At 29.2% G+C, this 16,683-nt stretch overlaps 2 protein-coding genes across 2 annotated transcripts; one reads left to right on the forward strand and one right to left on the reverse strand.

Annotated features, from left to right (window-relative positions):
• Positions 1–8,291: 8,291 nt before the first annotated feature.
• On the forward strand, positions 8,292–12,491 carry Phum_PHUM254190 (uncharacterized protein; the record flags this gene model as incomplete). The annotated part of the gene is made up of 9 exons (XM_002426412.1): positions 8,292–8,552; positions 9,647–9,802; positions 10,184–10,297; positions 10,394–10,669; positions 10,785–11,024; positions 11,127–11,303; positions 11,480–11,736; positions 11,851–12,312; positions 12,374–12,491. The coding sequence occupies 9 exons, from the start codon at positions 8,292–8,294 to the stop codon at positions 12,489–12,491; spliced, it is 2,061 nt and encodes a 686-aa protein (XP_002426457.1).
• A 569-nt stretch (positions 12,492–13,060) lies between these two features.
• Positions 13,061–15,039, reverse strand: Phum_PHUM254200 (zbtb8, putative; the record flags this gene model as incomplete). Its single annotated transcript, XM_002426413.1, has 2 exons — positions 13,061–13,068; positions 13,500–15,039. The coding sequence occupies 2 exons, from the start codon at positions 15,037–15,039 to the stop codon at positions 13,061–13,063; spliced, it is 1,548 nt and encodes a 515-aa protein (XP_002426458.1).
• Between the last annotated feature and the right edge of the window lie 1,644 nt (positions 15,040–16,683).

The raw sequence follows: 16,683 nt of genomic DNA on the forward strand, positions 1-16,683 counted from the left end.
TAAATAATGTAAAAAAAAGGAAAAAAAAAATTTTTGAAACCCGCTTAATTAATACTTAATTTAATTAAAAAATATTATTTTCCCGTATTTTTTTTTTTTTTTTTCAAAACGGGGGAAAAATTTTAGTTTTTTAGTTTTTTAGTTTAGTTTTTTCATAACGATTTTTTTATTTTAAAATCAATAGTAAAAAAAAAAAAAAAAAAAAAAAAAAAAGTTCGCTTCCTATAATATGTATTTGTTGTAATCAATGGCGGCTACTACAGCTACCCTCTTAGTTTTTTTTTTTTTTTTTTTATTAAAAAGTTTATATATTGTTTTGTTGACGGATCTCTAACGTTTTTAGAAATTTGTTTAAAATCTACTCATCTTTTATAAAAGAGAAAAAAAAAAAAGTGCTCTGTAATAATATACCTGAAGATTAAATTATATAAAGGCACGTCGTCGATTTGGCGCAAATTAAAAAGCAAAGTTCTTTAAGACTTTGAAGGAGAAGAGAAAGATTTCTTCTTCTTCTTTTCTTTAGTTTCTCGGAATAGAAACTAAAGAAAATTGTATTTGTGATGACCACCATATTGTAAGAGTAATTCGAAAAATAGGGAGAACTTTAATTTCTTCACACATCAATACTATTACAAACGTATTTAAAAGTTATTATTATGATCATTGAACAAAACTACTCATGGTTGACGCACGCACACGCACACACACACACACAAATATTAGTTGTAACATTTAGAATTCAATTAGGATTTTGTTACTAGTAAATATTAGTACTTAGTTTGAGTTTGAGTTCTTTAGCGAATAAGCAAAAAAAAAAAAAAAAAAAAAAATTTTTTTAAACAAATAATGAGTTTTGTTGCCATTAATTGTGTAGTATTGTTGCCATAATTGAAGATTTTATGATGACGAATTATTCAAGGATTTCCCCGGGGAAAGGGGGGAGGAAAGGGGGTGGAAAATATTGAATTGAATTTTCCGTATTTTTTTTTTTTTTTTTTTTTTTTTGTAATTTTTCCAAAAATCTCATTTCATGCGATCAATAAAACAAAATATTTTAAAGCTTTATATAGAGCTTTTTTTTTTTTTTTTTTGTTTATTAGTTTTTACTAAGGGAGAAAAATTAGTCTTTGTTCAACTATCAAATTTGCTTACTCGTAGGTTGATTTGAACCTTTTTGTGCGACTTTTGTTTGCAAGGACTATTTTTTGAAATTATTTTTGCAGAGAAAAATTGTATTATTTTATTTAAATCTCGTGGATTCTATGTAAAAATGGCGATTGTGAACTTTATTTTGAGTCACGCGGTAATAATTTTTAAATAAAATGACATCATACAAAAATTTTATTTTTTCTAAATTACAATGCTACAATATATCATAAAAAGAAATTATATGTAATTAAAAATTTCAACGTTTGCTTACAATTATTTGTTGTTACTTTAATTATATTTATATTGTTGAACTTTGGTATCGAATGAAAATAATAATAATAATAATAATAATATGTAATAAATAATAAATTGACTAAACTGACTAACTAATATTTATTTATTTGTATCCGTGTTATATGTAAAATGAATTTTTAAGAAAATTCTAGAAAGATTTTAAAATATTTTACAAAAAAAAAAAAAAAAAAAAATGAGGGAATATGTTATACTTATGTAAATGTAGGTTTGTCTGTGATTATTTTGAATTTTTTTTTGCCTTTTATTATTATTATTATTATTATTATTATTATTATTATTGTTTGTCTTTGGAAACGTTCAAAGTTGTTGTTCAATTCACTAAAATTCGCTAAAATTTTTCGTTTGTTTGTTTGTTGGATTTGAAAAGCGAAAAAAAAAAAAAATTTATGTAATAGTATGAAATGTGGTAATCACAGTAAAATTGTTGGATTATATTGCTCTAATACTATCATTATCATTATCTTTGCTATTATTATTATTATTGTTATTATTATTATTATTATTATTATTATTATTATTTGCGGTTTAAAATTTATAAAAGAAAAACTTGTTAGGTTATTACAATAATTTCAGGTTTTTTGTTTTCCCCCAAGATTTCGAAAAGTTTTAGTTTTAGGGAAGCAAACGCATCAAGTAAGAAATGAATTGTTTGTTGTTTGTTATTTGTCCTTAAAATTTAATTTTTGTATTTTTTTTTTTTTTAAATATAATAATATAATATGAGATATTATTGTTTTGAATCGATAAATTTATTATAATATTGAGGGGACATCACGAGTTTACCACGTGTACCACGTTATTATATTTTTACTGTTAATTTGAAAAAAAAAAAAATAATAATAATAATTATAAATTTTCAAAGGGTAAATAGATTTAATTGTATTGTATAGAAAATGGTGGTAAATAGAAAAATTTATAATCGTGAAGTTATTTTTTTTAAATGTTTATGCTCGTATATATAAGAAGTAAAGGTACTTTTCAATGGCTTGTAAAAAAAAAAAAATTCTTGGTCAAGGACGTGAAAGTATATTTTTTTTTTTTTTTTAATAAATTTTCCACACACTCATTTTATATTATATTATTATTATTATTAATAACAAAATGGCACAATCTCTGGTAAAATACCTTGGGGAAAAATTGACGGGGAGTGTGAGTTGAAAGTACTTTTTTGTTTTTGTTTTTTGTTTTTGTTTTTTGTTTTTTTTTTTTTTTGTCGATTCATCTTAATAACAATTAATCAAAATTGAATGATCTGTATTGTCATTTGTATTGAGAATTAAACTTTATGGAGCTAATTGCTGTAATTATTATCATTATTATTATTTTTAAAAAGTAATTTTGAGCAGGGGAAATTTTTTTTGAAATACATTAGGAGTAGGTAGGAGGGTTAAAGGCACGTGTGTGTTTGTTACTCTTACTCCTTTAAAAAAAAACCGCCATTTTTTTTTTTTTTTGAATGTGAAAATTTTAATACTGATTAGATTGGAGAACGTTTTTTTTTTTTTTTTTTTTTTTTTTTCATTTATCGGTATATATGGGGCACCGCGGATTTTTAACGGTGATAATCGAAATGAATGTGTATCAATCGATTGATTATTGATTATTGATTATTTTTGTTTATTTTTTTGAATTTTTCAATCAGATTATTATTATTATTATTATTTTTGTTTTGAAAATAAAATGGCAAATAGTTAGTTTGTGTGTATTGTGGTAAGTGGTATTGGTGTGGAAATTATTCATGATTTTTCTTTTTCCGAATCATGTGAGTAATAATAATAATAATAATAAATATTTTGTAAATGCATGTTTCTTTGGTTGTTCTCAGGTCAAAGTATGTATAAAAAATGTTTTTGTAGCCTGTAATAAATTTTAATTGTTTTTTTTTTTTTTCTTTTTTTTTTTGTTTTTTTTGTTTGTTTGTTTGAACGTTAGTTGGTTATTTTGAGAAAAAATGTTGTTGTATACACAAGTTTTTTCTCTTTCCTGTCTGTTATTTTCATTTGAAAACGAACGAATGAAAATAATCAAAAAAAAAAAAATAATATGGAACAAACGGCGGGGATTTTGTCGTATTCATTTAAACATGGTTCTCTGTTGTATTGTGAAGGGTTATAAGGGGTAGTAGAGTAAATAAAATTCATAGAGAAAAAAAAAACTCTGGTCGCGATACTTGGCAACGTCGCAAAGACTTGTTTTTACACAACCGAAAAAAAAAAAAAAACGGTCGACTGAAAACTTCCTACGCCCTTTCATTTTATTTTATTTTATTTTTTTTTTTTTTGCCCCTTATACTTATTCAACGGTTTCTTTCCTCTTCCTGTCAATTCACTCTAACGTTCCTCCTCTTTCCTCTCTTACTTTTTCACTTCGTCCATTTTTCTTTTTTTTTTTTTTCTCTCTCCAAAATATACTACAACAACACCCTTGCAAGGCCGCCACCAGTCAGTCTTTTACCCTCATTTTTTTTCTCTTCTTCCCCTTTTCCCTCTCTCTCTCTCTCTCTCTCTCTCTCTCTCTCTCTCACTCTCTCTCGTCCTTTCGTTCGAATTATAAAATGGGCAGAAAACAATTCCCATTCTTTCCTGTTTATCAATACCAAGGAAAAGGAGGTAAAATTAGAAAGAGGGGTGGTGGTGGTGTAGGAAAGTAAGGGATTGAAAAAAAAAGAAAATTTTTTTTATTAAAAATGGCGATTATACATATATATATTGATGATTTAATTTTTACGTAAAGAAACATTCAGGAGAGAGAGAGAGAGAAAGAGAGAGAGAACGTTGGATTTTTAGAACGATTAATGAAAAAAAGAATATTTCGGTCATTTTGTTCTCGTGTGAGAGGTAATATATATATATATATATAAAACAATGGGAAAATTTCTTTTCAACCACTATGGCGGCCGCCGCCATCATCATTTTATATTGAACAATAAATTTAAAAAAAAAAAAAAAAAAAAAAAAAGGAAAGAACCTTTTCATAATCACGTCTCTCTAAATCTAAATAATAGGATTCTTATTAAAAAAAAAAATTTTTAATTTTAATTTTTTTGAAAAGGCAAAAAGGTTATTAAAAAAATTTAAGGGTAAACGAAGAAGGTTGTCGACCGATTCAAATTATTATTATTATTATTATTTTTTTTTTGAATATTCAAAGAAGTTTATCATTATCATTATCATTATCATTATTATTATTTATCACTTGCACAAAATTTTTTTTATTATTTACACGAATATATTAAAAGCATGACGAAAAAAAAAAAAAAAAAAAAAAAAATTTGGGTACGTAGCTTTTGTTTGTTTAATATGTAATTTATTTAACGAACCGTGGCTCCGTCACACGAGCCCCCCCGACCGTGCCCCCGCTTGTGGCCCCCCCCCAGGAAATACATTCCGAAAAATTTGAATGTTTCGAATGGGAATTTAAAAAAGATTTTTTTATTTTTTTTGTTTTGAATATTCCTTTGCACTAAATTTGTTTTAAAAAAAAAAAAACTTTAAATTTTTGGGACAGTTGTCGTTGCCGTCGTTGTCGTCGTCGTCGTCGTCGTGGTAGTAGAATCAACGTTTACGAATAGTAAACGTGGCTGGCATAAGTCATGGAAACCCACAAAAAAAAATTTTTTTTAATTTTCAATCGATTTATTTTGTAGTTTTTTTTCGTTTTTTTTTTTTTTTTTTTTTTCCAACTTGGCAACGGAGTTTTGAAAATAATACTTGTACGTTTATTTAAAAAATATTGCTTATTCATCCTGTATTATTATTATTATTATTGTAGTTGTTTTTTTTTTCCTTTCTTTGCAAGAGAAATAAAAGAAAAAAATAATTTAATTTTAATTACTTTTTTTTTTTTTTTTTTGAAATATACCAAAAAGTTTTGTTGTTGTTGTTGTTTGCTTCGTAGTCTGCTTTTACGCAATATTGTAAAAAAGGAAATTGTTATTTTCGACTTTACTGTTTTTTTTCCCCTTAGTTTGTAATTATCGGTTTTTAAAATTTGTAAGTCGTATTTGCAAGTTTTCATCATGCAAATCTTTTACGGCCTCTGTTCAGGACGTATTTCAAAATAGAAAAAAAAAAAATCATTGAAAAGGTTTTAATAATGTTTTGTTAAGGTTTATTGTTATTATTATTATTATTATTATTATTATTATTAATTTTTTTAAAAAAATACTTGAGCGGTAAAGGTTTCGGGTATTTTCAAGAGCCGTGACCGAGGCCAAGTTCATAATAAGAACGAAAAAGAAGTAAGAGTAGGCAATTATTTATCTGAATGTTAGAGAGTAACTACTAGTAAGGGTTTGACGAAAATGAAAAAAAAAAAAAAAAAAAAAAAAATGCTTCATGGACGTTGGATTACAACGTTGCCGTTTCTTGCAAACTGTTATTTTTTTTTTTTAAAGTCAGAAAATAGAAATTTTTTTTTTTTTATTCAAAGAAGACTGAATTTCTCGTATGATAATAATGGGAAACTCGATCTATGAATTTTTTTTTTCAACTTTTTTTTTTTTACTTTTTACTTTTTTTTTTTTTTGTAAGTTGACTAGCTCATTTCACATGCTCAACATGCGACGCGACTCGCTACGTCGTATAATTTTTCTCTTTTTCCCTGTTTTTTTTTTTTTTTTTTTTTATTAAAAGACTCATTCGAACGTAAGCTAAGCACGGGTTCGATTTTGCAAACGTTTCAATTCACAGACGAATTAAGATTGGTTAAACATGGAACGCGCACTCAAGGTGTATTTTTCAACGTTGTCAAATTGTTAAATTATTATTACTTGAATTTTATTATTAAAGGTCGCGGTGATTTGGCAACTTTGCTTTTCAGTTTATATTCTTTTTAAAAACCATGATATAGGACTATAACATTTCTTGGAATTTTTTTTTTTTTTTTTTTTTTTTTTGTATATACGTATATGAACGTCTACTTGTACATATATGTATGTATATACACACACACATTTATATAATGTACGAGGACATCCGCTTGATGTAAGAGGGGGGAGGGGGAGAGCCCAGTTTTTATTCAAGGCTACGCGTTCTCATCTGAAAATATCCAAAAAAAAAAAAAAATTTGTTTTTGTTTTAAGGAGTAACGCAGACTACAAATTTTTTCAGGATTTTTTTTTTTTTTTCGTCTCCCGAGGTACTCTTTCGAAAAACAGTTTAAAAGCCATGTAAAACCATTATTGCAGATGTTTTTTTTTTTTTTTTTTTTTTTTAAAACATGAAAATATAACGATTTAATTTCGGGTTTTTTTCTTTTTAAAAAAAATGAGTAAAATGTATTTAAAATCCGCCATTACATGTTTTCATGTTTTTTTTTTTCAGGGGCAAAAGTTTTTTTTTTTTTTTTTTTTTTTTAATTTTAGCAACTTATCCGTCTTAATAAGTTTACATAAATGTACAAAAAAAAAAAAAATCAATATTTAAATTTTTTTTCAAATGGTTTCAGGAGTATTAAACCTCATTCATCATTGAATTACAAAATACATGGAAATTTTAATGAAAGAACAACCATTTTTTTTTTTTTATATTTGTTGCTGTTGTAGTTTTTTGTTTGAAAAAAATGGGAGAATGTGAATTTTACAAAAAAACAGAAAAAAATAGGTCTTTATTTCAAGGATCAGTTAGTTGTTAAATTAACACTTGAGCAGTAGCCCGATCATTATTATTATTATTATTATTATTATGGTTTTTTGACTTATTCATTGTTCTGTACATTGGTTAGAATTTGTATTCAAAACGACTAGCGTGTGTGTGTGTGTTATTGTTGTTTGAATAATTGTATTATTGCAACGAAAATGTCAAAAAATAATACTCCCTCCTCCTCCTCTCCCCCCCCCCCCAAAAAAAAATGGCTTTTTTGGTAATTCTTCCACTCTTTTCTCTTGCTGAAATGAAATTTCCAAATAATACCTGAATTTTTTTACAAATGGTACGTTTATTACAATTGTTCATCGCGATGGACTCTATGGCTAAGATGGAGAGTCAGTCATTAGTACGCCGTGACCATTTAAACGGTTTTTGTTTATAAGTACCAACGTTTGAAAAAAAAAAAAAAAAAAGAAAGCAAATTAGCATTTTAAATATGTTGTTTTCATTGAAACGTTTTTTTTTTTTTTTTAAATAATAAATTGTTAATATTATTATTATTATTATTATTACTTTTAGTTTTGGCCACGACAGAAAAAAAAAATATTTGAATTTTTTCTGTTAAGCTAACCATTAGATTGATTTTGTCTTCCCCGCTGCGTCGATGGGGACGATTCTCCTCCATATTTTCTTGTTTACCAGATAAATTATATTGCGAAATTGAAATTATATTAGGCAAGCAATTCTAAGGTCATGATTATCTCTCTCTCTCTCTCTCTCTCTCTGTTTGGTTGACAATTTTTTTTTTTCTATTGGTAACATTTTTTTTTTTTTTTTTTTTTTCCCCGGGGTCCCACTCCGACTTGTTTTATTATTAAATTGAGCAATAGACTTTTTTTTTTTTTTTTTTTTTTTTTGGTAAGGAATTGAAAAAAATATGGTATCTCCCATAAAAAAATTATTTCAAACGATGGTTTTCTTAAAAAAAAAAAGAATGTTTTTAATTGTTGTTGAAGTTTGATGATTGAACAGTTTAGTTCAGTAGTTTTTTTTTACATTTTAAAATTTTTGACCTCTTTAGTACTCTCGAAACATGGTCCGAATTCGGATGTAGGCTTTGTCACAGCCTTTTTCGATCGTTTTGTTAAATCACCAAAAAATGAAAAATAGTAATAATAATAATAGTTATATTCATGTTTGTGTTTCGTATTTAAAGAATTTATTATTATTATTATTATCATGGTTGTAATTTTTTTTTTTTTTTTTTTTTCAAGGACAAATTCTCAACCGGCGGATACATCCCCGTACAAACCGCAGAGAGGATCGACAGCAGCGCCTTCTCCCGCCTCTCCTGGTACCCGACAGCCAAATGCTTATACGCCTTACCAGTCCGGAACTGCTCCCGTCAGTCGCGAGGCTCAAGCCATGCGATATCTTCAATCTTCGCCTTACACAGCACCAGTTCCGTATCGGGATGTACCTAGTCCTTACAGGTCTCAGGTAAGCTATATATATATATCTGTAATTAATCTTATATACGACCGACCACTAGTCAGAGTATCTAAATTATGTTTTCTCATACGAATAGTGTATGAGTGTGTGACGATAAAGCTCAGGCGCTTTATAGCGTAAATGGCGGCGGCGTCGTCGTAGCGTTCGGCTACGGAAGGTTTATTGCCTGGATATCTAATCTCGGAATTTATTGTTTAATGTAGAAAAGTCTAAATTAACCAAGTTTAAGAGTTTTATCAGTTAATGATGAAGGGGAGAGGTCTTGCATGGGCATGGGATGGATGATGAGAAGAATTAATCGTCTGCATTTAGTTTTTATTACTTTTAAAATAGCTGCTCTTTACATTGTTTTATTGCTAGCCAAACTATTTAAAAAAAAAAAGGAAAAAAAGCTCACCTCAATTATTACACGTTTACAAAAAATAAGGTGCAAAAGGAGGAGGAGGAGGAGGAGGGGGGGCAAAAAAAAAGCTTTAATTTATTCGAAATTTAAATTTTTTTTTTTTTTTTTTTTTGTAATTTCTTAACTGCATATATTATTATTATTACTTTACTTTTGTTAGAAAAAAAAAAAAAAGAAGGAATTTATAGCGTGAATATGAAACATCATGACCTTTTTTAGAATTCACTGTTTTCCGCTATTAAGTGCCGCCTTACGTTTCAAATGTTTTCTATTCCCAATACCGAAAATGATTTCAAAAAATGAATGTCCTTGAAATAATAATAATAATAATGGGCGGGAGAAACAAAAGGTTGTGTTTAGGTGTGAAAACTAGCAGGTATATTTCTGGATAAGTTCATTATCATTCATTTTTCTTGAGTTTAAAAAAAGGAAATAAGAACTAATATATATATATATATATATATATATATATAAATTCTGTTTAGTACCTGTATGCTTTCCATCTTGAAGCTTGAACAAGTAATAATATATATTTTTTACCAAAGCATTTTTCACGGGGGGAGGGGAGGGGAGGGGAGGGGAGGAAAAATGATTAAATTTACAGTAATTTTAGTTGAACCGTTTTTTTTTTTTTTTTTTTGAACTATAAAATTTATTTATTTATTTATTTATTTTTCAGACGGGCCCTCCAGAGCCACGAAGTAACACTCCCCAAGTAGAACTCTTAAACTTACGACCGGGGGAGAGGCCTAGGATATCTTTGCTACCTGCTACTCAAGATTATATTACAAATATCCCCAGGACATCATGCAGAGACGACCTAGTATCTGTCAGGGTTTGTATTTTATTCAACAAATTTCAAATGAAAAAAAAAAAAAAAAATCTGTCAAGAATGAGAGAGTATATTTATTTTATTGTGAAAAAAAACATTATTATTATTATTATTATTATTATGGTAATTTATTTATGCTTTGATTTCCTGTCACTAAGTGATGGGTTTAAATATATATATATATATATATATATATTGAAAATTATTTATTTTTGGAAATTTTTCATAATAATAATAATAATAATTGTCAATTTATTTTTACAAATTATGCATTTCATTTATTTATATATAAATATTATATTCTTTGAATTGAAAATGTAATCATATAAGATGAAAAGAAATTAATTTTTTTATTTATTATTATTTTAGGTGGCTGTTTCTCAGCAACCATCTGCTGTTACTGTATCTCCTCAGCAAGATGTCGGTCAGCCTTTTAAAAAAATTCGTCTTGGTGAAGCAAAACCTGATCTCCAACAACCTCTTCGTATAGATGTTAGGGTAAAGTTTTTTAAATTTTAACTTGAGTTGCACGTGTAAATAATTTCAGGTTATCTTTAAGGACAATGTTATTAAACTTCCAAATTTTCCTTTTAGGAATCACCTACAGTTTATACGCCACAAGTTGAAGCTATTTCTCCAACTCTTCCATCCGAAGACATAGCACTCCGTGCCACAAAAGAAGATTTACTACAACAGATAAATAAAGTAGATAGAGAAATAGCTAAAACCGAACAGCAAATATTTAAATTGAAGAGCAAGCAAAGAGAACTCGAGGAAGCTGCTTCCAAGCCGGTTGCTAAAAAAGAGGAAAAGGAAACGGAACAGCCGAAACATCAAAGTCCAGCGCAGAAAATATATGCGGAAAATAGAGTAGGAAGACCCCCCCCCTTTTTTTTTTTTTTTTATTTAAAAAACTTGAAAGATAAAATGATTGGTTTTGTAATTTAGTTGTACTGATTTTTTTGTTGTTTTTGTTTCGTTTTAGAAAAAGGCTCAAGAAGCTCATTCGTTATTAGATAAATTAGGGCCAAAAGTTGAAGTGCCGCTATATAATCAACCATCCGACACTAACGTGTATCACGAAAATAAGAGACGCCATTTAAATTTTAAAAAATGTTTAATAGACTATTTGAAACAGCAGGCAGCTGAAAAACAATCGTATGATAAATTTTTAACGCTTACCTACAGCAAACTTATGTCAGAATGGCTTAGGAAGGTTGATAAGGTAAAAACAATTGATAAGAAATTTAATGTTTCTCAATTTGTTTTCCTATTTTTAATTTTAAACTTTTGACCCTTGAAACGTTTCTCTTGTATTTTCGAACAGATTGAAAATTCGGCTAAACGAAAAGCAAAAGAGGCCAAAAATAGAGAATTTTTCGAAAAGGTATTTCCTGAATTGCGTAAGCAACGAGAGGATAAGGAAAGATTTAACAGAGTGGGGGCAAGAATTAAATCGGAAGCTGATTTAGAAGAAATAATGGATGGCTTACAAGAGCAAGAGGTAATTTAATGTTTTAACGGTTTTTGACTTTAACTTTGCACTTGAATCTACCTTATAAATATATATATAATAATTAAATTTTTAAGTAACAAAATAAAATATTTGACATTAATCAAATATTCCAGTCATATTTATCTGTATTAATTTTTTTTTTTTTTTTTTTTTTTTTTTTTTAGATGGAAGACAAAAAAATGCGTTCATATGCTGTGATACCTCCAATTTTATTGGATTCTCGGCAAAGAAAGTTAAAATATGTTAATAATAATGGAAAGTTGGAAGATTTCAGTAGGGAATATAAAGAAAGACAATTGTTAAATTTTTGGACAACTGCGGAACACGAAGTTTTCAAGGAAAAGTATTTGCAGCATCCGAAAAATTTTGGTTTGATTGCAAGTTACCTTGATCGAAAAAGTGTTTGCGATTGCGTTCAAAGGTAAATATTTAAGGTTTATATAAAAAAGTTCAATTTGGTAGAGCGTATAAACGATTTTTTTTTTTTTTTTTTATTCTCCAAAGATTTTATCTAATTCGTGTGTGCGCGTTTCAGGTATTATCACTCTAAGAAGCAAGAAAATTATAAACAGTTGCTGAGAAAGTCGCGACACGGAAGAACGCGGTCAAGCAGAAATAATCCAAACGCGAAGGTGAATAACTCCTCGTCATCTTCTGCCACGACGTTGGTGGACGCGGTACTCTCTACCACGGGCGTCACGACTCGGCTTCAAAGGGAACAATTGCAAAAGCAAGAGCCGAAGGAAACAACGAATCATGTGATTTTAAGTGATAGTATAATATGTAGTGGGTCTAGTTTAATGATAAATACAACATCGTCTGCTGCAGTTGTAACAAGTGTTAGCTCAAATACGGTAACATATACAAACAGTAATAGTAGTGCCAATAAAGAACCGGACAAAGATGTTAATACTACAAGTACTACTACTTCTACCATAAGTGCATCGACTGCCGCTTCGACTAATACGGAAAATAAGGAAAATTCTGTTAAAATTAGGTTGGTAAAAAAACGTTACTCTTAATTCTAATTAATAAATATATATTATTCAGTGACGTAGGCAGACAAACACAACAGCTCCATCGATATTTAAAATTATAAATGTTACACGTTGTATCAGGTTGAAAAAATTTTGTACAGAGGTCTCTTTCTCTCTCTTCATATCGGATAATGTTTAAGGAATTTTTTTCTGTACATTTGATATATATATTTTATTTATTTTATTTTAAAAGAATAAGAATTTTCCTAATGACAAGTAATGGCAAAAAGTAAAAACTTTGGAAAGTAATAACAAAATGGTTGGTTGTTAAACTGGTTGAGGAATTTGAGGGACACTCGAAAATATACAAAAAATTTTTAATTAATTAATAATTTTTTAACTCATAAAATTAATTAATAAATGCAATGTTGAATGATATCACTGATGATATTTTAAAAATTAAATAATAATATGTTTTGTTTTGCTTTATAGTGACACTAAAGTGGAAAACAAAAAGGAAAAAAGGAGAAAAGGGGATAAGAAAAAGGAAGAATTGGAAACATCTGATGAAGAATTAGGAGAATCTGTTAGTAAGTAAAAAAAAAAAAAAAAAAAATGTTTCTAATATTTAATATTTATCGTTTAAAAAACGCGGTTTATCGGTGTATCACGTGATTTGGGTTGAAAAATGGTGGAAGGAAAAAACAAAAAGAGAAAGCGGTGGAATCGCATAAAATAATTTGTGTTTATTTATTACTGAAATCGAGATTACTCTTCTACATTTTTATAAATGAAGAAAAAAAAAAAGTATTCACTTGGAAAACATTTAGTGCACGATTAATCCAAACTATTTTAAAGAATGGAAAATTCTTTTCCTCGAATCAGGATCATTAAAAGTTATTTTCTTCTACTGTACTACTACGTTTCATTAAAGTTGATGATGATGATGATGATGATAAGCAAGGAGGTGCCGGGGAAGAAGACGACGACAATGAATGTGACATTGAGGAAAACGATGACGATGTTGATGTTGATGTTGATGATGAGGATGTTGGTGACGGAGATGACGGAGATGAAGATGATGATGATGATGATGATGAAGAGTCAGACAATGGCGGATGAATGCTATTATCATCTTCGAAATTTTCTTCGTTGGCGTGACACATTTTTCTATGTTTATGAACGAAATAATAGCTGGGAAATTTACTTCCGCATGTTTTACACGGATAATATTGAACGTTCATATCCAGAAGCCTTACTTCTCGACGACCGTTGCTTTGTTTTTCCTTTCCCTCTGATTTTGTCGTCGTCGTCGTCGTCGTCGTTGTCGTGTTGGAAACGATTTTCCGGAAAATGACTACTTTCTTATTCAATTCTTCAGATTGTACGGAATTGATGTGTCTTTTGGCGTGTTTCTGGTAGCAGTATTGACTTTTGAATGTGTGTTTGCAATAAACGCACGTGTATGATCTTTCCGTATTATTATCATCCTCATCATTTTTGGAACCCTGTCGCACGCTCTCTCCGACCGGATTATGATCCGAGAAATTTTTTTCGACAATTTTTCTCATTTGTATGACTCCCCTCGAAGATGATTTTGATTTTTTAAGCAGAGTCGAATTCATCATTTGTTGTTGTATGTAAGAATTGAAATCCGCGGATTTTAATAATTTCGTGTTGCAATGTTGAGTTTTCGGATAATTATCTAGATATTCTTTTTCCGCAACTTTGTCCAAATCTTTTTTCACTTTGTCCACCGCATCCACCCCCGTGGACGTTTCGTCTAAAATTTCATCGATGCTCATTCCGTAGTTTTCATTTAAAACTCTGTGAAATCGTATGGGGCCATCGCAACACGCTACGTCGTATTCAACAATTTTTAAATTTTCGTTGTTGGCTCTTTTATAATTTTTCGGACTCTCTTTTCTCCTGTGAAATTTTTTAAACGATGGCTTATTAGCATGGATGGTACCCTCATCGCACGTTAAATTTTGATTAGAAAAATCGGGCGATAGCGGTAAGGAATCGGTCGATTCGATGTCTTTGCTCGTGGATGGTACAGCCGGAGGAGGAGAAGAGAACATCTTCGCATCTTGATCGGAAGAAAACGTTTTTTTCGCTTTCGAAGATGAAACGCATTGAAAAGGACCATCCGGTCTCGTTTGAAGCATGAGACGTGGCAAATTAACCGGCGACCATATAGATTGATTGAAAGTGTGGATTTTCCGACTGGGAATGGGTTTTATGACGTTGCGATTGTTTTGCGTATTGTACAAAGCGTTGTTTTGCGATTCCACCACCGGAGGTTGTTGAATTTCAGGTTGACTTTGAACCAAATAAGCTCGACACAAATCTAATGCCCGGGGCATGTGAAGTAAATGAGTTGCCAAAAGAACCGAGTAAATGTTTTCACTCGTCAAATCCAAATAACCGGTGTACATAAACGAAAGGAGGAGTGCAAAACTTTCCGAGGAGACGTTCGGCACGGAAATGTTCGTGATGGCGGTGGCGGCGGCGGCGGCGGTCATGCCGCAGTCGTTTGATTCGTTTTGAATGAGAGATTTTAAGTATCCACTGTGGATTGATACGAGGTGTTTGTGTGCCACGAATTGATATCCGTATCCTCTTGTATCGTCCTGATAATCTCCATTCGAATTGCCCACCGTTATTATGAGGTCGGGTGGTGTCGTCCAACTTGCAACTGCCATCGCATCTCTCATCAACCAAGCTCGATATAAGGAATACATAGTTTTTATTAATGAATCGACACAAGAAAAATAATAAATTTCAACAGGTTTTTTTTTTTTTTTTTTTTTTTGCGATAAAATTATTCACATCACGTAACCATTATTATTATTATTATTATTATTTTTTCTTCTTCTAAATCTCGAACGTTTTTCAATTAAATTTATTTATTTATTTAAAAAAAAAAATTAATAAAAACACGCGAGAGATGTATGTAACATTCTAACCGTTGATTATATCTCCACACGGCGGTTACACGTTCGAAAGCGAAGAGCATGAAATGTGGCAATAAATAATTGCTGCTGTGAAATTGTAGGAAAATTCATATTTTTTTTTTAGAGAGAGAGAGAGAGGGGGAGAGAGAAAGAAAATTTTTATTCTAAGATGAACGGTTATATTTAACGTTTTCCGTTTGAGTTTCGATGGTTATTCTGCGCTGTAGTTTATAACCGCTGCGGTGCAAAATCAACGGTGTGTATAAGTTAAACATAATGGAAAATTTTTATTCGACTCGAGAAAAATCTGTTTAGTTAATAATTTTTATTAGCGTTTACAATTATTATTATTATTATTCTGTTAGACATTATTATTATTATTATTATTTTTTTTTTTATTTCGATTGAAATTAAATGGGATTTTTTTTTTTGACTTTTTATGGGGAGAAAAAAAAAATACGGTTTTGCCGCACTTAAGGTTTTTATCATCATCATTATCATCATCATCATCATCATCATTATTATTATTATTATTATTATTATTATTATCTTTTTCTTATTAGTTTTGTTTAAAATGAATTTTCTAGTTTTATTTTACTAGTAGATTTACTATAATAATTAATTTTTCGCGGTTTTTTTTTCGTCTCTCTCTCTCTCTCTCTCTCTCTTTCTCTCTTTTCTTACATTCGTTTTATACATTTTCCGAAAAGAAAAATTTATATGGGAGGCTGAGGGGTATGGAGAATAAAAAAAAACGGGTTAAGAAAACGAGCTTATAATTTTTTTTTTTTTCTTTTTCTTTTTTTTTTTATTCTTATTTTAATTTTCTTTAGAAGCATTTCGGTTGAATAATCAGACGATTCATTAAATTTTTATTTAATAAGATTGAAGTAACGAAAAAAAAAAGGAGAGAGAGAGAGAGAGAAGGAAGAAGAACTAGTAGGAGATGATGAAAAAGAAAAGGTGGAAAATAAGGAAATGAAAAGAGAGGGATAGATAGATAGAGCGGAGAAAGGGAGGGGGGGTAGAGAGAGAGAGAGAAAAAGATGATTCTGTGTGTACACACCTCCTCCCTCTTTTTTTTCTTTTTCTTCTGCTTTTCTTTTCGGTTTCATTTAATTAAAAAGAAATCTTTTTGTTTTTAATAATGAGAAGAAAAAAAAAATTATTATTATTATTATTTTTTTTTTCTCTTCTTCTTCTTTCCGTCTCCCTTCGAGCTAATTAAATGATCATTATTTTGAAGGAGTTACGTTTCGACTCCTCCCGGGGCTAATTATTCATATCATTAAAAAAAAAAAAAAAAAAAAAAAATTATTTTTATTTTATTTTATTTTTTTGCTTTATTTATGTATATTTATTTTCTCATGAGTTTACATGACTTTGGGACATATTTCGCTGACCAAATGATTACAAAACCTCGTGTTTTGC

The sequence above is a fragment of the Pediculus humanus genome, genomic scaffold (genome assembly GCF_000006295.1).
Source record: "Pediculus humanus corporis 1103172107629 genomic scaffold, whole genome shotgun sequence".
Lineage (NCBI taxonomy): Eukaryota > Metazoa > Arthropoda > Insecta > Psocodea > Pediculidae > Pediculus > Pediculus humanus.